General features: G+C 43.4%; 1 protein-coding gene across 1 annotated transcript; it reads left to right on the forward strand.

The window, feature by feature from the left end:
* Positions 1-478: 478 nt before the first annotated feature.
* On the forward strand, positions 479-19,508 carry LAPTM4A (lysosomal protein transmembrane 4 alpha). Its single transcript, XM_077812492.1, has 7 exons — positions 479-717; positions 10,094-10,214; positions 12,232-12,308; positions 12,397-12,519; positions 13,328-13,423; positions 16,706-16,804; positions 18,691-19,508. The coding sequence occupies exons 1-7, from the start codon at positions 613-615 to the stop codon at positions 18,763-18,765; spliced, it is 696 nt and encodes a 231-aa protein (XP_077668618.1). The 5' UTR covers positions 479-612; the 3' UTR covers positions 18,766-19,508.
* The last annotated feature ends 571 nt before the right edge of the window (positions 19,509-20,079 follow it).

The raw sequence follows: 20,079 nt of genomic DNA on the forward strand, positions 1-20,079 counted from the left end.
CTTTTTGGGAGACGGGGATTGGTGCTGCCGAGACTCGGGGTGGCATGGCTCCCAGGTAGAGAATACCTGTGTGCACGGAACGGGGCACAGCTGTGCACCCGCGTCCCCTTTGTTGGATCCAGGGGCTGGAGTTAAAGTCACTGCCCCGCCCAGGCGGCTCCGCCCGCCCACTTCCTGGATACCAACAGGACCAGTCACCTGCATCCCAGCTGCCCTCGCCCCTCCCCCTGCCACAGAGCCCCGAGGTGAGTTCACCTTATGCAGGTATCCCCTTCCTGCCCTGTTGGGCCCCGCCCCCTCCCAGGCAAGCCCCGCCCCTTCCTTCCGAGCTCCGCTCCTGGCTGCTCTCCAGGAGCGCTGATGAACTTTTCCGGAGGCAGCTGATCCACATTACAGAGATGCTGTGCGACGATTGGCGGAGTCGGCTGCCAATCGCCCGAGGTTGGGGTAACGCCCCGCCCCTCTTCCGCCGCGCCCCCGTTGTTCGCCGTTGATTGGCCAGAGCGGCGGCGAGACGGCGCTTCTCTTCTCCACAGGAGAGGGGGAAGGGCCTCGTTGATTGAGACAGCGAGCGAGTGTCCCGTGTGAGGAAAAGGCGCTGTTGCTGCCGCTATGACGTTCAAGGGGAGCCGGGCCCGGGGCCGTTTCTACAGCACCCGCTGCTGCGGCTGCTGCCATGTCCGTACCGGTACCATCATCCTGGGGACGTGGTACATGGTAAGAGGCCCCGCACCCCGCGGGGAAAGAAGGGGGCTCCCTCAGCCTTAGCGCGCTTGTGCGGTGGAGAGGGGGCGCGCTCCCTGTGTCTCGCACTACGCATGCGTGTGGAGTTCGTCCGTTGCTGGGCCGGCAGGCTACCCGAGGAGTAGGCAGTACAGCGCATGCGTGCCTGGGGTGGGGACGTGGTCGCCCGTGTTGTGGTGCGTGGACGGTGCCTGGTGGCCTGTATGCTGTGGCTAGTCCTCTTGTGAAACTGCGTGAAATCCTCTCTTTCCTCCCCTCCCCCCTCCTCCGGCCTTCTTCCGCCCCCCTCCTGCCTCGGGAGGGGGCCTGTGTCCTCGCCCCTGCCCCGGCCAGTCGCCGCCCAGCTCTTCCTGCGCGTCTCGCCAGGCTCTGGGCTGGGCGGCGCCCGGCGGGGCCAGAGTCGCTGCGGGCCAGCCGGGCCCTGTTCACGTTGAGGCCCCCCGCCCCCGGGGACTCGCTGCTTGTGCAGGGCCCCGGGTTGCCGCTCCCGCAGAGTGCGGGGGACCCTCCGCCCCCCGCATCGCTTTACCTCACGGGAGGAGGAAAAAGTGGCGCCGCACTTGTTCACTCACCTGAGCCCCTCGTGCTGCTCTCGGAGAGTGACCAGACAGCAAGTGCGAAACATCGGGACGGGGGTAATAGGACCCTATATAAGAGAGACCCAAAAATCGGGACTGTCCCTGTAAAATCTGGTCACCCTACTCTCTGGCCTGTTTCTTAGTGGAGGTGTCCCGGGGCAGGGACTGTTCTCTGTGTCCCCAGCAACTCTGGATACGTTGTCTTACTAAATGATAACCGCGAGACATGACCCACGGGGCGGGCGGTCTGAGTAGGTGGAGGGTAGGACAGTAAGATTGTGTGGTTGCTTGAATGACTAGGATGTAACATTTGAGAGCATGATGAGATTTTTAAAATGAATGTCTAGAAGCATATAAACCTTGAAGAATTAAGGATTGAGTGGGGCCCTGGAGGAGGGAGTGGATGTTTTGGTGGACAGGATCAGAATGGGAGTTCCAAAAAAGCCAGCGTGAAAATATGCGTAAGTGGGTGAAAGGAAAAGGACATGTAGGGTCACTCTGTGAGCAAACTACCATGAGTGAAGCAAGCATTGGAAACCAGTGAAGGAGACACAAGGGAAAGAGCAGACACATAAGAGACAGCTAAATTGTGAAGGGTTATGAAAGTTATGCCAGAGGTTAAATTTCATCAGGAGGTGATAAGGAGCTAGCAGTAAGTATTTTTTTTTTTTTAAAGAGTGGCTAAAAGATTATAATACCGGACAAGTTAAATGCATTTTGTCATCTTTTGCTATCAAAATGTAAATTTCCCCTCCTCCAACCAGCTAGTGATGCTGTTGTCAGTCAGCCACTTGTTAAATTTTCCAGAAAGCACCTTTGTGGTTACTCCATATTGCGCATCATGCTTGGGAGAGGTTTCCAATAAAAAATGCAAAACTAATGCATTATTTTCCTTTGCTGAGATGCTTACAAAATCTTGACAATGGTTTGGCAGTTGGTGTGTTGATATCGTTGACTCTCATGCTGATCAGTATTGCCTCATTGTTTTCTTCTATTCCTCTGTCTATTTTCTGTTTTTTTTATGTAGATTTTTTTTCATCTGTTTCAACAGATGGTCCATGACTGGTGCTCCTAAATATTAGGGTAATACTGATAAAGCTCTAAAAATAGGTGCAGATTTCAAGAGAAAATTAGAATGAAAAGGCCACCGACAGATCTCTCAGGAACACTGATGAAATCTAGGAGGGGAGGAGGAATAGATGCCAATATTGTCAATTTGCCATTTGTTTGCCCTTCCAAAACAGTCTCTGGTGCTTTTGGTCAGACAGGTAGGACCTCTGCTCTGGATGTGGGTTGGGGGAGGTGAGGCAGTGTCACGAATAAGACAGTGATCTGAAAACGCTACTAAAAGTTAGGGCCGGGGCTTGAGAAACTAGTGTGGAGTGAGCTAAGTAGGGTTATGAAGTAACTAGTCTCCTGGGAGGTGTAATCTGAGTCCTTCACCCAGCTTCTGGGCTGGGGGAGGAAATGGAAAACAGTAGCCCAGAACTGTTGCTCCAGCCTCTGTGTCATTGAGGCTGGCATTGCAGGACGGGTGGGAAGAGCAGATAGTGGAAGTGGGTGGGGGGGTCAGAGAGAGTATGAGGGGAAAATTATAAAGAAGCTTGGGGTACTAATACAAAATGTTGAGTGTGCAGAGAGAATGAGGAACTGAAAATATGGGTGGGAGAAAATATACAGACAGAAGGGCTAAAATGGCAGTTCCTGTCAAAATTGCTTCTTGGTGTATCTGTTTCTAGATTTCCTAATTTCCTAGAATTTCTGGATGGTTTTTTGTCATGGGGGAGGGGGGGGAAAGGGGGGCAGTCTGGTTCCACAACTTGGGTCATCAGTGGAGTTTGGACCTTTTCGATCCACATCACCTCTGGCACCTTAGCTAATTGTCATCCTCAGTGTGTACCAGCCACTAGTGTGGGGGCAATCAACATTTTGCTCGTGGGCTTCACAGCTGTTTGCTGACAGCAAAGGAGTGTAGAGAACCATGACTGCTTGGTTCCATTCCAGGTTGTGGAGAGAAGTGTACTGTAGTGCAGTGGTCCTCAAACTTGTTTGATTAGGGTCCCCCTTCTTTGTGTCTGTTAAATTTCTCACACCCACCCCTATGTGAGAACCTCTGCTCTAGTGGTTATAATCCCTTCCTTCTGTCTCAATTTCTGTAGGATGTCCTTCTCTGCTTCTGTCTGTCTTCCCCTGCCCCCTCTTCACCTCCTTTCCTCCCCCCCCCAAGCTCTTGCTTCTTCCCCCTCTACTCCCATCACACCTCAAATTTCCTTGAGGCTTACAAAAAGCACATCCATGCCAATAATGCAACATCCTTGCTTCAAAGCCTGGAGCTGCAGATACCTGGCATGGAAAACCTTAAATCCAAGCGTTTGGTGTGGCAAATTTTAAAGGCAATTGAGGGTCTTGTAATGAAAAGTGTCAGGCAATCTTCATTATAGGTGGTGCTGTCAGATCAAATTATAATAGTTGAGTTGAAATACAAGCTGTTCTTAACTTCTGACATTCTTTGTTCTTCCAGTGTTAAACTTTGTTTCAGATTTTATACTTCCTCAATGGCTGTAATGAGGAAAACTCTCTCTATTCTGGTAATCTGTCTAGAGACTAGAAGTCACTGTAGGTCAGTGGTCGCCAACCTTTTTATGCACAAGATCACTTTTTAAATTTAAGGGTAACCCAGGATCTACCCTTTTTCAAGGCCCCGCTCCACTCACTGCATCTCCCCTGCCCCTCCCTTGCTCGCTCTCTGCCACCCTCAATCCCTTTCACTGGGCTGGGGCAGGTGGTTGAGGTTCAGGAGGGGGTGTGGGCTCTGGGCTGGGGCTGAGGGGTTTGCAGTGGCGGGGAGCTCTGGGCTGGGGCAGGGAGTTTGAGTGCAGGAGGGAGTATAGGGTGCAGGCTCTGGGAGGAGGCTCAAGGGGTTGGGGTGCAGGCTCCCTCTGGTTGGCAGCGCAGCAGGGTTAAGACAGGCTGCCTGCCTGCCCTGGCTCCATGCTGCTTCCAGAAGGGGTCAGGGTGCCCCTGCAGACCCTGGCGGGGGGAGGGGGACAACATGGCTCTACGCACTACACGTCTCTGCGGGGGTGCACTGCCCCTCCTCCCGCAGGGATGTGCTGGCCGCTTCTGGGAGCGGAGCGGGGCCGGGGCAGGCAGGGAGCTTGCCTTAGCAGGAGCCCTGTTGCGCCAACAGACTTTTAGGAGTCTGAGATAGCGATCGACTGGGAGAGTCTCCAGGATCGACCAGTCGATCATGATCAACTGGGTTGGTGACCACTGTTTTAGGTAGTTTGGGACTTAACCAGTACGGATATATGTCAAACAAAGGTGATGCCTAAAAGCAGAATAAGTGAATGGTAAACAAATACTCAAAACATTTGCTCTCGGAAGTCTAGTTCTAAAATTTACTATTTTCTTCACTAGGAAGTGGAGCCCAGATCCTCAAAGCTATTTAGGTTCCTAACTTTCATTGAAATCTGTCTAAATTAGAAGCCTAAATACATTTTGAAGATCTGGGCCTGAATTCTCCTACCCACCACCTAGATATTTAACAATGCCCAGGGACTTTCCTGGGAGATTTGTGGTAATTTGAGTTTCAGGATCATTATAGTTCCCTATAAATAACCATTTGTGACAGCTAGGAGGCTTTCCTTCCCTTCCCCCAAATGATCATAAGATGTAGCTTTTAAAGCTCCTTCTTCCCACAGGCTTTCTCAGTGGGCATGCAGCTTCCAGAGACAGGAAACATATTTATTGTGTTGGTGGGATCAATAAACAGACTAAAAATAATGGCTACTCCCACTGAAACAATGCTATCTCCTTTTGGCAACAAGCTGTGGTGATTCAGTCAGTGATGCAGTTACTACCTGGTTTTTAGGATTCGTCTGAGCCCTCTAGTGAACATCCAGTTGTTTAGTTAAACTTCTCCGCTTCTGAAGGTTCAGTTGCATTCAGTACTGAGCAAATCTTAACAATTTACAAAAATATTTTTTTATTTCAAACATGGGGTTTTTTTGGTCTGAGATGCAGGGAAATAACTACAAAAAGAAAAGGAGGACTTGTGGCACCTAATGCCCAGATTTGTTAGTCTAAGCTTTCATGAGCTACAACTCACTTCATTGGATGCATGCAGTGGAAAATCTTTTTTTTTTTTTAAGAGGGGAAATTAGTTTTTAAATAAGGAGAGGTGGAGGGGAGTGCAAGAGTAGAAGAAGTTTCTTTCTCTTCTGCCTCATAGGAAAATAAGAACCCTCACTTTTTAACGTAGTTACTTATGTTATCATGGGGTAAATCTGATGCTTGGAGGAACCTAAAATTTAGGTCTTTTGATCCATGAAAGTGAAGTACTTGTCTGCTTAGGAACTGGAAACACTGGCCCAAGAGTGAGACCATAGTATCCATTAATAAGTCAGCATTTGTCAAGGTACCACGCTGTCCTTCCTCTTTTAAGTAGAAGGAGAAACTGATACCTCATATCAGTTTGTGGGAACTGCTGCATTTTTAATAGCTTCTGTTATCCACTGGCTTCTGAGTGTAAAAATATAGGTAAGTCATCTTTTTCTTGAGCTATGTATATGTGCAGACTATTTTATTTTGAGACTGGTGGTGGTTCTGAATACATGTACAGAGTGAAATACCACTTTTTAAAAACAAAATGTCTTAAAGTGTTAGGTATGAAATTAATTTGATTTCATCTTAATATAATATAGCTCTGAACACAAAACTAAGCCTCTTTTACTCCTTAGTGAGACTAGGGTAGGGAGGCTGCTGTGCATTCCAAAGTGTTTCCTCAACACCCACAAACTGGGGCAAGGGGGGCAATAATAAAATTGGATGAGGTCGTCCTTCAGTTCTATAGATTCCACACGCATGCTGCCTGCAGTAGTTTTCTGGCTCCCTTCCCACCTGACCTAAAAATGTTCAGTTTAATAACCAGGCCTAAAGTGTGTGGACTCCATGGCTGAACATGTTTGTAGTCCAGAACATACAGTGACTCACACTATTACAACTCCATCTTAACAGAAGCTACCCTTCTTTCAGATGGGGAGGGTAAGACTGGACTCTTCATTTGGAGACATTCGTGTTCCTTAATTGAAAAGCTTCTGTTGAGCATTGTGTCATTCCCTTATCCCAGTAGATGTAGTTCACCCCCAGTCTGACTTTTTAGGTAACAAGAAAATAGGGCTAGAAATCTAATCTGGGTGTCTCAATTGGCAGTACAAATAGAATCACCACACCAGACTTTTTTTATATTTTATTTTTGAGGGATGGGTGGGTTGTGACTTTTTATTAGTCACAAAGAGTCCAAAATCCAAATGTCAGTCTTGATCAGAAATAAGATCTATAAGACTTCATACTCCCCATCTTTGTCACCCTCCTTGCATCAGTCTGGGTGGACAAAATAAAATATAGCTACAATACTTAGAATGCAGTTAATGAAGCCAAAGGTAATTTTCTCTGAAATATTAGGACTTATCTGACCGCTTGTCCCACTTGAGTAGTGTTTGGATACTGGAATCATGACTCTACAAACACATTTTGACCTGCTTGTGTAATGACTTCTGAATTCTAATGCACTAGAAATGAGCATTTTGAGTGCAAATCCACTGATTTACTTTAGGTGTTACAACTGAAGTGTTTGTAAAGCTTTGGCTTACAATAGCAGATGATGGAAGCTGAGCTTTAATGTATTATTGTGAAGCTTATTTATACTGCTAACCTAAGTTTTAACTGAATCTTAAATAGTGGCAATGGTTACATGAGCCTTTTAGTTTTGTGAAGGTGGGGTTAAGAAGTTCTCAAAGCCAAAAAGCTAGTTTCCTAGTATATAGATATTCAGAGTGCAGATACCCTGATTATAAATATTATTTATTAAAAATGCCCCCCCCATATGAAGGGGTTAGATTGAGTGAAACTACTGACAGTGTTGGCAGCAGTGAGGAGATGGTGCTTATCATGGGAAAGTAGAAAAGGTGGGAAATATGAGAGAGCAGTGAGGACACAAATGAACAAAGGTACAGAAAGATGCAAAATAGCAGACTCGTACGATGCAAATGGATAAACTAACCAGCATGTGTACTGCCCCTTCCCCCCTCCCCCCAAAACTTAAGCAAATGCATTTTAACTTTCAAAATGTGGGAAATGCACATCTAACTGGCATGAACTGTGGTGTCTAACATTTTAACAAGCAACTTCAGTTTCCTAATGAGCTGTTCTGGTTACAGAAGACTTCTGTAATTGTGCATTAATCTGCTACCATTGCATCAGACTCCCAGAGCTTGACCAGCAAACAAGGGAAAATCCGGTTTAAGTACTTGGAAACTGCAAACCCACGCTTTCCTGGTCCGCCTTTATAAAAATACATCCCAGTGGAGGCAGGTCTTTCTGAATGAGTAATGGGAAATTGTCAATTTTTGTCATCCAAGAAACCGCTTTCAAACTGACTTTTCCTGTTTACATTAGAGATGAATATCAGAAACTATACTCTAACAACTAATTACTAATAATACTGCTGGGTGCTTTTGCAAACTATCTTACTCTAGAAGAAAAGGAGTACTTCTGGCACCTTAGAGACTAACAAATTTGAGCATAAGCTTTCGTGAGCTACAGCTCACTTCATCGGATGCATTCCACTGAATGCGTCCGATGAAGTGAGCTGTAGCTCACGAAAGCTTATGCTCAAATTTTAGTCTCTAAGGTGCCAGAAGTACTCCTTTTCTTTTTGTGAATACAGACTAACATGGCTGCTACTCTGAAACCTATCTTACTCTAGGCTAATCACAGTGAAACTGGTTTTTTTTCCTTGTACAGTAACTCCTCACTTAAAGTCGGCCCAGTTAACATGGTTTCATTGTTACGTTGCTGATCACTTAGGGAACATGCTCATTTAAAGTTATGCAATGCTCCACTATTATGTTTGGCTATCTGCTTTCTCCACAGCTGGCAGCCTCCCTGCATGTGCCCTCCCCCCCACGGTGCCGCCCACCCGCCAGCAGACCCCACAGATCAACACCTTCCCCCTCCTGCTCATGCCCATGGCAATCAGCTGGCTTGCAGTGTTTAGGAGGGGGGAGAAGCAAGGACTTGGCACGCAGGCTCCCACTCCCTCCCCTACCTCCTGAACACCACAAACCAGCTGATTGCCCTGGACAGGAGGGGGGGTGCCTGCATGCTGAGTCATCACTCCTTCCCCCCTGCCTCCTAAACACGGGCAAGCCAGCTGATTGATTCTCCCCCCTCTGTCCTGCCCAGAGCAAGGACTTGCCATGCAGGCTCCCCCTCCCACCGTGCACCCCACCTTCTGCCTGTGGCAATCAGCTGGCTTGCTGTGTTGGGGAGGAGCGAGGATGCAGCATGCAAAGTAAAGGGGGAGGGAGAAGAGGCAGGTCAAGGGTGGGCACTTGGGGGAAGGGGTGGATTGGGGGGGCCGAGGGTTGAGTGGTGGTGATCCTGACAGGGAACGCAGCTTCAAAGTGATTAGGGGAGTTGGTCATCTAATGACTTGCTATAAAGAAATTTACCAAAGGGGGTGGGGGGGCGCGAAGGAAAGCAAAACAACCATCTCTAGATGTGTTTTTTCAAGTTCAGCAAGAGGAGCGCTGGACAATCCACCCTCTTCCACTCTGACTGCACCACCTCAACCAAACTTCATACTTGGCAATGAGTGTAGTGTTAAATTGCTTGTTTAAAATGTATATAATGCCTTTTGTCTGGCAAAAAAAAAATCCCTGGAACCTAACCCCCATATTTATATTAATTCTTATGGGGAATTGTTAAGCAAATCCAGTTTCCCTTAAAGTCGCATTTTTCAGGAACATAGCTCCAATGCTAAGTGAGGAGTTACTGTAGTTAAACAGTATTTATTTGAAACACTGGGACCTAGTAACTCTAAACCAGAATAGTGACTTTAAATGAGAGATTCAGCCGGCTGCAGCAATACTATAAAGAAAGCAAATGTTATCAAGCATTCGGGCTTACAACCAACCATGAGTATATGAAGTATATCTAATCAAATCTTACTGAATCTTGTGGGGGTAAGACTTCACTTTTTAAAATTTTTGCTATTTATCCCCTCTCTTGACCTCCTTTATATAGGTTCTGATCCAGTTCCCATTGAAGTTAGTCTTTCTGTTGAGTTACGCGGGAGGTGGATTGGGCCAATAGTATCTAATTTCCCCTCCCCAAAGCCTGCCTCCCTCCACTAAGGCTACTAGCTAGGGTGGAAAAATACTTGTGCTGCTATACCCCCTGCAATTTAAATGAATAGTAGGATGGCTGTAAACTACTCTTGTGCCATATCTAATTGTAACATTGTCAGTTAGGTGCATTAAATAGAAACACCTTTTTAAAAAGTATCTTACGGTGTCATGTTTTATACCTTCTTTTCTTTCCTTGGTTTCACTCTACTCTTTCTAATCAGCTCATGAGATGGATTTCTTCTTCCTTGCATTGTTTCAAAGTTTGTACCCTGCCTCCTTATTTCATCTGAAGTGGGAGGGTGTGGGGAGTCAAAGGCCTCTTCTAAACAAAGTTGCACTGGCTGAAGTTAAGGGGTGACTCTTAAACCAAGACAAGAGTGTCCAACCCAGCTTTTTGTACCAGTTCAAACTGGCTTAAAATAACACCTTCAGTTGACTGTGTGCAGCTTTCTTGTGTAGACTAGGCTAGAGTTGGTTGTGTTCTCATCAGAAAAATGATTTCTGAAGCACACATTACATCTTTATCTGCCATATTGTAACTCTAAATAACTTAAGTAACTGCAATATCTTTCTCAGGTGGTGAACTTGTTGATGGGCATCTTGCTGACTGTGGAAATGACCCACCCTAATTCAGTGCCAACTGTTGACATACAGTATGAAGTCATTGGTAATTACTATGGTTCAGAGAGAATGGCTGGTATGTGTCTAACTTCAAAGTGCCCAGATTACTACTTAGCAGAAACTAGGGCAAGTGTGCATTCTCCTAGTACATCTTGCATGGCTACTGTGTAATTCATTATTCAAATAAGTCTCATCTGCCAAATGTGTACCTATGCTTATCATAAGTCAGGGGTTACTCTGCTGTGGCTTTAAAAAAATAAAAAAAAAATCAGTGTTATGAAAGCCTCTTAAGTAAAACTTACATACTGTGTTTTGACTTCATATCTCTCTCAACATATTAGACACTTGAAAGCAAATCTGTGGGGTAGATTCTGCTGTTTTCTCTACCACTTTGTAGGTTGGCAGATACCTGTAGTCTCCAATTAGACATTTGCTATCCTTGTCTTTATTTTCTACCTACCAGTAACTTTAATTTGATTAAATTACATTGGAAACCAAATTGGCTGTCTCTTTTCCTGAACTTTGATTTACCTTATTCCAGAAAGATCTGGATAGTCAAAGACTTCATGGCTCTTTTTTCAGAAGCCAGCTTTAGCTATTGTGCATGAGTCTGAATAACTTATGTAAGAACAAAATGTACTGAAAATAGAAAACTTCAATAGCTTTGAATGCTAAGAACACTTAAAGAAGATGCAGGACAGATTCACTAAAGTCATCTTGACACAATCAAAGAACTAATAAGAATGAAATGGTACACAAGGAAAACTATTAAAAGAGAATTCATAGCAGAAATAGTTTGATACTTTAAAAAATTTGTTTTAGAATCACAAAGAAAAATAAATGGTGTGTGTATAATCTGAAGATGCAATCATTGAGCCAGTAGCAAAGCTTATGGTTTAACGATTGCACCTTTGTAGGTATTTGACTTCATCATTTGCTTAACTGTGTAACATTATATAATCCAGTATTGGGTATATAGAGTTGTGTGGTGGTTTTTAATGTACCAGATGCCTTACAAAAACAAGCAAGTCAGAGTCCTTGTCCCAAAGTTTATAATCTGAATTCAAGATGATACAAAAAGTGAGGCTCAAGAACAGATGGAAGGGATTGTGGGATGGAAGAGTAAAGATGAGGGTGACTATAAAACCACATGGTTAGTCGGTTATATAGGCTGATGGTTCCATAACTTGTAAGCTTTCTTCCCCCTCCCCACTCATAAAAAAAATTGCTGGAAAGATGGCAATGTGTTTGGATTGGAATGAGGTGAGGCCGATGTAGTGGATGAGGTAGTATCATGAGTATAAACCTGGGAGCCAAAACTCTTAATCTGACCTGTTATGGGCTTACTTTCTGAGGTGCTGAGCACCTGGAATTTCCATGTGAAGTCATGTAAGCACCCCTTGTCTTCTATGGGAAGTATAGATCAACACTTCAGAAAAATAAGGCTATTAATCTTTCTCTTGCAGTTTCCTTAAACTGGGTCAAATCAGTTTCTGTCTCTGATCAAAATAAGGAATTATTTATGTGACCAATAAAAGGATGAACATAATGTAGTTTGCAGATGGCAATTGTATGTCCTCAATTTACATGACACAAAAGAAGACTCTTCATTATTCAGACCCCCATTAATAGCCTGAATACTACCACCATGTGGCTTTCGTTTGAATTTAAGCCTCTTCTGCTACTTAAACAGCAATACCTTCTACAGAGTATGGCATTATGCTCTGTTAAAGAGCAATTTGGTTTCAATGGCTACTGATTTATGAGATCAAGTAACTTAAAGCTATAGGTATGGTGGAAGTGGTCCTATTTTCATATGAGCAATTACTGTTGTGGATTGGTTTAATAAAACCAAATTAACTGTTTGGGTGAATGGTATGGAAGGTACTATAATACAGACTGCTGTTGCTTATTTGTAATGTAGCTATGAGTGCAAAAACAAAGTGAAAACAGTTGGATAAACTGATTATGGGGTGTGGCTAGTCAACAGGTAGATTTTGTGTGCTCAAATTGGAAATACTGAAATTATAAGCCTGTTAGATACCAAAACTGTGAAGTGGTGTGTTAACTTTTGTTTCCCATTTTTAATTCAGAAAATGCTTGTGTTCTCTTCGCCATCTCACTCCTCCTGTTCACAATAAGTGCAATGATGGTGTATGGAGCGATTGCTGTAAGTATATTATGGCATTCAGTTCTAAACTTGGCTAATGTGACTTTCAGATTAACAAACTCCTTTTTTTTTTTTTTTCCCCCCCCAGCACCGCGTGGGCTGGCTCATTCCATTCTTCTGTTACCAGCTCTTTAACTTTGTCCTCAGTTGCCTGGTTGCCATCAGTTCTCTTACTTACATGCCAAGAATCAAAGACTATCTGGATGAGTTAGTAAGTGTCTGGTTAATTAGGTTAATTTACAGGTGACAATCTTGGTTTTCATAAGGGGGAGTGTGGTCTGTGGTTGTGTGTTTTTTTTTTTTTAATACACTAAAGCATTTGACATTCCAGTCCAAGAAAGGCTCAGTCCCCTTCAGGTATTAAATAGAGCACAAAGCTAATGACAAGCTAGATTTGGTAGGTGGCATAGATTCAAAAGACTTAAATCATTAACTCCCTCAGGTCAGTTTTTAGATGTATACAAGTGTATGCTTAACTTAATATAATGGGTTCCACTCAAATACAGGTCTGGCCTGGGAACTGGAATTCCGGATCCAAAGAACTTGGCCTCTGTTATTTGTAGGAGATTAGGGGTGGGGGACACCTGCTTTCCACCCTCAACTTGCAGGCCAGCCTGGCACAAGATCATTCTGACCTAGTTGGCATAAACTTGCATAAGTTCTCCTTCTGCACTCTTCCTGAGTGGGATTGTGGGGTCAGTAGCTGCTTTTGAAGGTGGTCCATGGTGAATTGTTGCCATGGGATTGAGGGAAGGACTTGGTGGTGATTTGAAAGTACAAGACCTCTCTGCAGCTGACCCTTTCTCTGGTGGTTCCCCTGCAGACTCACTTCAGGGTTGAGGTGGGACAAATTATCCCTAGAGGAAGAGAGTGAGAACTTGAGACATTTCCTAGCTCTTTCACATAAATAATCCATGAAGGGGAGATTTGGGCCCCTCCGTTTGAGCTAATCATCAGTGTGAATATAGCTTCAGATTTTGACACTGATATCTGTTTGTTTTTTTCTCCTTTTTAACTAGCCAGATTTGCCTTACAAAGATGACCTCCTTGCACTTGACTCCAGCTGTCTTTTGTTCGTTGTCCTGGTGTTTTTTGCCTTATTTATCATCTTAAAGGTAAACTAGATACTTTATATTATTTAAATAACAAATGTTACTTTTCAAAAGTTTGTGTATTGCAGTGTCACTAATACGTAGTTCCAAACTATTCATAATCTGGATTAAGCATCTTGCATTATATTTTGAGGGTTTTTAAATTGGAGGATGACTTCAGTTTCATATTTGGCACAGTGAAGTTGATACCTAAACTTCTTTAATTGCTGTGCTTATTGGGAATAGGGCAGTAGAAAGAGCAGGTTTTTGTGTAGTTGGGGGTAGAAATAAACCTTAAGTGCTGTCTTTAAATTTGCATCCGTATGCAGTAAAGCTCACAAGGAAGTGGTATAATTAGACAAAGCACTTTATGCGTGATCTTTGTTTTTAAACTTTACACAAGTGGGGAAAAATTGCTAGTTAATATTGTATATCACATTCTGAATTTCTTTTCTAGTGTGTTCCTGAATTTGATTGGACCTTCTCTATTCCCTCCCAGCCCCTGTACCCATATATAAAGGGGTGGTGATGTGAGTGGGGGAGATGCATGTAGTTTTTTTTAAATGCCCCAGTGTGTTTAAGAAAGAAACTGAATTAAGGCTTTATGCTATAAAGGAATACTTCTGTGGCTGGTACATCTAAAACTAGAGCTGCCAGTTCATAGTCATGTGCTCTTCATGGCTGCTTTTTGTGAGCAGAAGATAATGGATCTCTATATATTTATGGACATGTACACTTTATGACCCTGCCTAGCTACAAGAACAAGCTAGTCAGAGTAGAGGGGACAGTAGGGCATGCATGTGTTCGCACCAGCTGATCAAACCCAGTCACCAGCTATGACTTTCTGTTGCAGTCCTTACTTTGGAACAAGGGTGCAACCATGTCTTAAAATCATTGAGTGGTGTGGAAAGGGTGGAACCAGAATGAACAAAATTAGTCTCTGGAAGTCTTCTGGAAAAAATTGAAATAGCAAATGCAAATTTTTCCTTAATATTTTTTAGAGTCTTCTTTGAAACTCTATACAGTAGAACCTCAGTTACTAACACCTTGGAATGGAGGTCGTTCATAACTCTGAACAATGTTCTGGTTCTTTCAGAAGTTTACAACTGAACATTGACTTAATACTGCTTTGAAACTTTACTATGCAGCAGGAAAAACGCTGCTTTTAACCATCTTAATTTAAATGAAACAAGAACACATTTTCCTTACTTTAGCAAATCTTTTTTTAAACTTTCCCTTTATTTTTTAGTAGTTTACAATTTAACATAGTACTGTACTGTATTTGCTTTATTTTTCTTTGTCTCTGCTGCCTGATTGTGTACTTCCAAATGAGGTATGTGGCTGACCGGTCGGTTCGTAACTCTGAGATTCTGCTGTATTAGAGTAACTTGCAAGTGAAGCTTTTTTGAACAGAACAAAACAGATGTACATACCAACAGCAGGGCCTTAAACACTTGCCATGTGTGCATGAATGTAAATCTCAGTAAGCTTCAACAGGGTATGCGTTGGTAGGCTATTGGGCCATAGCTTCACTAAACTGTCTGTCATTTTGCCTTCAGCCATCTGAACAGTGCACAAATAACTACATAATTCAAACTTGGAGTAGGTTCTTTCTATTAGAATATAACTCATTAATTTCAAATGTTACTATTTCTACTATGGTAGCCCTGTGGAGCCCGAAGCATAGATTACTATCAGGCGCTGTACTAATGCCAAACAAAAGGACAGTCCCTGCTCCAAGGTGCTTACAATCCAAGTCTGAATAAAATAAAGTTAAACTTTTTTATTTGTTTTGTATAAGTGGTGATTGAGCCACACACTTGTACTAAAAGGGCATCAGGTTTCCTGGAGATAAGAGAAGACAGGCTGTTAAAGCTGCTGGTGTGTGGGTTTTTTATTTTGATTTTTCCTCTTCCCCTCAAGTTCTTAAACAGTATTGAGAGCCTAAAAGCAACTCCCAATTTAGGTCCCTAACAAAACTAGGTTCAAATCTATCCCTCTACATTTTGCAGTGGTGTTGCTGCTCTGGGATAGGGAGAGTGGTGGCTTCCTTTTTATTAAGACATTTTTGGTGCCCCTTCTCTCTGCCTCCTTCACCCATGGGACCTACTTCCTAGACTCCAATCCCTGACAGAATAATTTCTCTTCTCCCTGGCCTTTCACAGCATTGCTTCTTTTAGCCCACTGTCTGGGCACTTAAGTCATCCCTCTCTCAGCCCCAAACCCTTAATCTCTGCTCTTTCATCTCCCAGCACTCTAGGATGCCAGGATTCGCTACAGTCTCATCTCTGCCTCCTTCCATCACATGGTTTTGGGGGTGAGGGGGAGGTGAGAAAAATAATAAACCCACCAAAACTATTAAATGTTAATGTTCAGGCTTTGTATACTCTCCCACAGGTCAGGAACCAGTGTTCCCTCTAATTTTTCCCACCCATCTGCAGAACGAATTTTATGTGCACCAATATGGAAGTGATCTGAGATCACCTCAATATTAGTGCACATCACAAAATCCATGTGGTTGGGTGGGGCCAAAGGGTTTGGAGAGTGAGTGAGTGGTGGGTGTGGGGGGAGGGAGAAGGGCTCAGGGTTGGGACAGAGGGTTGGGGTGAACAGGGTGAGGGTTCCAGCTGGGGTTGTGGGCTCTGGGGAATGAGGAGCCTGGGGTGCAGTGGGGCTCCCCAGGGCTACAGTGGGGAGAGGGACTCCCTTCCAGCTCTCTGAAGCAGCACCTGGACTGGGGGGGTGGAAGAGGTGTCTCTCCCCTGGGCCACAGTAGGTTTGGGGCTAGGGGAGGGGTGCCTGTCCATTGGCCACAGCAGGTCCGGGGCTTGGGGAGAGTCATCTCTCCCCAATACAGCCCTGAGTGCCTGCATGGCACTTAATAGGCAGCTGCACGGCCATGCAGTTTAGAGGGAGCTTAGTCAGGGACCCAGTGAAGGAATTATCTGTGAGGTCCTTTTTACTACGGTGTTGCTCTTCCATGTACTCCAATCCCTGAGTTGGTGTGTTACAATCAGGTGAAGGGGATTAAAATGGTTCTCTGATGTGCTGGAGATGTTTGTTCTCTAGAGATGTGTGAGCTACATGTAGAGCATATACTGAAATTTTGGTAGTTTTTGTTCATTAAGAAATGATTTGGGTGGGGACATTTAATGTACAAGGCCAGCTGGTTAAATACCTTGGGCCATATTTACTGCTGAGGGTAAAAAACTCCAGTGACCTCAAGAAGTTTGCAACTGCTTCTGTCAGCTGTTTTTTTTAAAGCAAATTGATTTTATTTATTAAAATATAACTCTCATCTCTCAGGCTTATCTAATTAACTGTGTATGGAACTGCTATAAATACATCAGCAACAGAAACTTGCCTGAGATAGCCGTGTACCCTGCATTTGAAGCTCCTCCACAGGTAAAGTCTCTTCCTTAGACAAAGGAACAAATTGCCAGTTATTTTTAAAATTGGTTTGATGTCCGTATGTACTTCTAAAATTAAACAATGTTATCCCCTCGAGAACCAGTTTGAGTTATAGCTGCATTGGCTTCTGTCTGAGCCCCCATGGATGGTACATGAAAGAAATGAGTCAAATCGGGGAATGGAGTAATATACAGGCCTCTGCAAATGAGAATATTCCTCAGATGAAAGATGCTTTTGGAACTCTAATTTCACATTTCTGTGAGGCTGTTGGACAATGCATCATGCATTTAATTTTCTGATCATAGGTCAGAAGATGTCAATCTGGAGGCATCAGATTTTATTTAAATTTCTGTAGAATTTTTGTGACTCTGCCTCAACTGCTCAGGGAAAACAAAGGACCACTGTTGAATGGCAGCTGTTTCAGCACTTCCAGAAGGCCTGCAGCACCTGATCTTTTTGAAAAATGTCAATAGTACAGCAGAGCTTCCTCTGCTTTTTCCTGGGCATACAAGGATAGCATTAGTTTCTAGATGGCGGGGCTTCTACCCCCTGTCCATCAACTAGACTCCATTTGGTTTAATTCTTTGGATTAGTAGATATGGGACTTCAGAGCACTACGATCCAGGTGCACTAGCTGTCCGATAACGGATCATTGTCTCTTCAGTGCTGGCCAGAAGTTCTGTCTCTCAGTTCCAGTATGCACCATTAGAAACAAATGGAGTAATATAGGCACTAACTGCGGAAAACTGAGAGGATGCTGGAGCTGAGGGGAGAAACACTCATCTGGTTACATCAGTTTCCATATCAAGGTGCTATCTCTGTCTCTTTACGTACATGAACCCCACCACCATAGTACCTGAACATCTGAATGACGCTCCTGTGGAAGTGTGATCATTAGATCTAGTAGAGAAATAATTTAGGATTATTGGGAGCAGCAAATAAAATTAGTTAACATATATTATAGCTCTAGTTACAGTGCGTACTGTATGACTCAGCAGCAGTACCAGTGGTTCTCCAGACTTCTAGTTCCATGAACTATTTCATAAGAGAGAACCCATATCAGGACCCAAACCTCAGTCCCTGTGATTTGGTTATCAGAACGTTTTTGTTCTGTGGGCCACCTATGAGAGCTCTGGGGCACACTGTTCCTATAGTTCAGGAACCACTATCCCATAAACATAGTAGCAGCATTCCATTAGCTTTGCAAGACTGGATGCTGCTAGTGACCACTGGAGAAGATAGTGGCATGAAATTTATGTGAGCATAGAGGGTGATGTGAATTCAGTTCACCAAAGTGAACATACTTTCAGAGTCTAGAATGCAGTAGTTTCAGACAGTCAGTTGGTATTTCAAAGCCAAGAATGCAGATCTGCAACACCAAGCTGTTTGTTAGTTATCTTTATTTTGCGCTTCTGGTGCACGCACGTGCGCGCGCGCACACCCCCCCAGGAAATCCTCCCCCAAAGTGGATCTAGCCTACATGGTTTATAGTTGTTTTTTTTTAGCAGAGAAACAATTGAACATAATTATCAAACACTCACAGAATTGGAAAATCTTATGTCAATTTATATTGACAAATGTCTTTTCAACAACTTTTAATTTAAAATTCCAGTTTCTTGACCTTTTTTCTTGGGAGGATGGGAGGTGAAATTGTTTCCCTGCTAGCTCCTTTACTGCTTACTAGAAAAGGATAAAAATGGAATAGAGGTAGTGGCTGAGATTTAGATTCAGCTGAAGAATAAGCTGCTTTTGGTGCTTCTGGCATTACATTTGCTGGGAGTTTCACTCTAAAATCTGTCTGCAATAGAGAATCAAGTTGATATGGCCTCTCCTAAAAGCCTCTGCAATCTCAATTAACCTCACTGTTTTTTTTTTTTTAGTATGTCCTGCCAACCTATGAAATGGCAGTGAAGATGCCTGAGAAGGAACCCCCACCTCCTTACATACCTGCCTGAAGCAACTGTACTTAACGTTAGTTAACATCTGTACCAACTTCTTGAGTTTTTGTCCTTTTAATCTTGCAAAATTGCTTAAATATTCAGGGCTTTAGGAGCAAATCTTCCTGTTAAAAGATGTTTGATATAACTCTACTAAGCAAAACACATCTGGCAGTAACTTTTTTCCTGTTTGCTTTAGTTTCTGTTCTCTGTAATGGTCTTAAACATGTTTGTTGCCTTAGGGTCTTGTACTGCAAACATTAGAACTACGTGAGTGAAGTAGTTCATGTGACATCAACTGAACAACTCACATGAGTAAAGTTAGCCACAGGCATACATGTCTGCAGGTCAGGCCCTTAATTTGTAGAGTACTTTTTTTGTACAGTAGTTCATAAAGACAATCTGATCTACCAGCAAAATGGGTGTTTTGCCTTTCTTTAATCATTTTGGGGGGGGGGGGGAAGAGATTGGGAGGGAGGTTTGAATGTGGTGTGTGTGTGTGTGTGTATATATATATTTTTTACTTTGCACTTTTCTCACACTATCTTACCTTATTGTTTTTGTTATCTATTGCCTTGAAACATTTTCAGGAAGAGTGAAGTTGGCACTAACATTTGAAGTTTTACAACATGCTGTGAATGCAAGAAAAATGCACACAGAAATTACTTAAATGTGGGAGATGATGGCTGCATGCTTCTAATCTGTATATTTTCTCTATTTGTGATAAATGATACTTTAATAAATCTTTTAAGAAACGTTGACTAGTAGTCTTGACTGTGTGAGGTGGCATGGAGAGGAATTCCCAAACAAATTGTTTACTGATTTGGTAATGATCTAAGGAAACTTTGTATTATGTGCTCACTTGTAGGAGGGGGAACTTTTTTTAAAACAAAAAACATGTCACATGGCTTAGGAGAAAGAGGAGATGTTAGTCAAAAGAACAAAATGACCATGTAATAGAACTTACGTTCTCCAAAATCTCAACCTTCTGTATCTAGGAAAATGTGTGATCTTTTCAGTAAGCTGAAATGTAGAATAGGGGGATATGCTGCCCCTGCTTAAAAAAAATTCCTCACAGCACTTTGAATTTATGGTTTCACCCTTCCTCCCCTACCTCCTCCTTCTCTGAGAAGGATACAAAGTTTGAGATTCCCTGTCATATCCAAGATTGCACAACTTTGCCTTTGCCTCCATCTTGGCTCTCATTGCCTCCCATCCTCCTAATTTATACCCCTGCTTTCCCAAGTATGGCTAGATGTTTTAATTGCAGCTAGTCCTCTTGGTTTTAGTGGCCTGGGTGGGACCTAACTAATGTACACGAACTCCCAAAAG

Source organism: Eretmochelys imbricata, chromosome 3, assembly GCF_965152235.1.
Source record: "Eretmochelys imbricata isolate rEreImb1 chromosome 3, rEreImb1.hap1, whole genome shotgun sequence".
Lineage (NCBI taxonomy): Eukaryota > Metazoa > Chordata > Testudines > Cheloniidae > Eretmochelys > Eretmochelys imbricata.

Coding starts and splice junctions, on each gene's coding strand:
- LAPTM4A (XM_077812492.1), top strand. CDS start 613: ATGACGTTCAAGGGGAGCCGGGCCCGGGGCCGTTTCTACAGCACCCGC. Junction 12,309..12,396: donor TGGTGTATGGAGCGATTGCT/GTAAGTATATTA, acceptor TTCCCCCCCCAG/CACCGCGTGGGCTGGCTCAT. Junction 13,424..16,705: donor CCTTATTTATCATCTTAAAG/GTAAACTAGATA, acceptor CTCATCTCTCAG/GCTTATCTAATTAACTGTGT.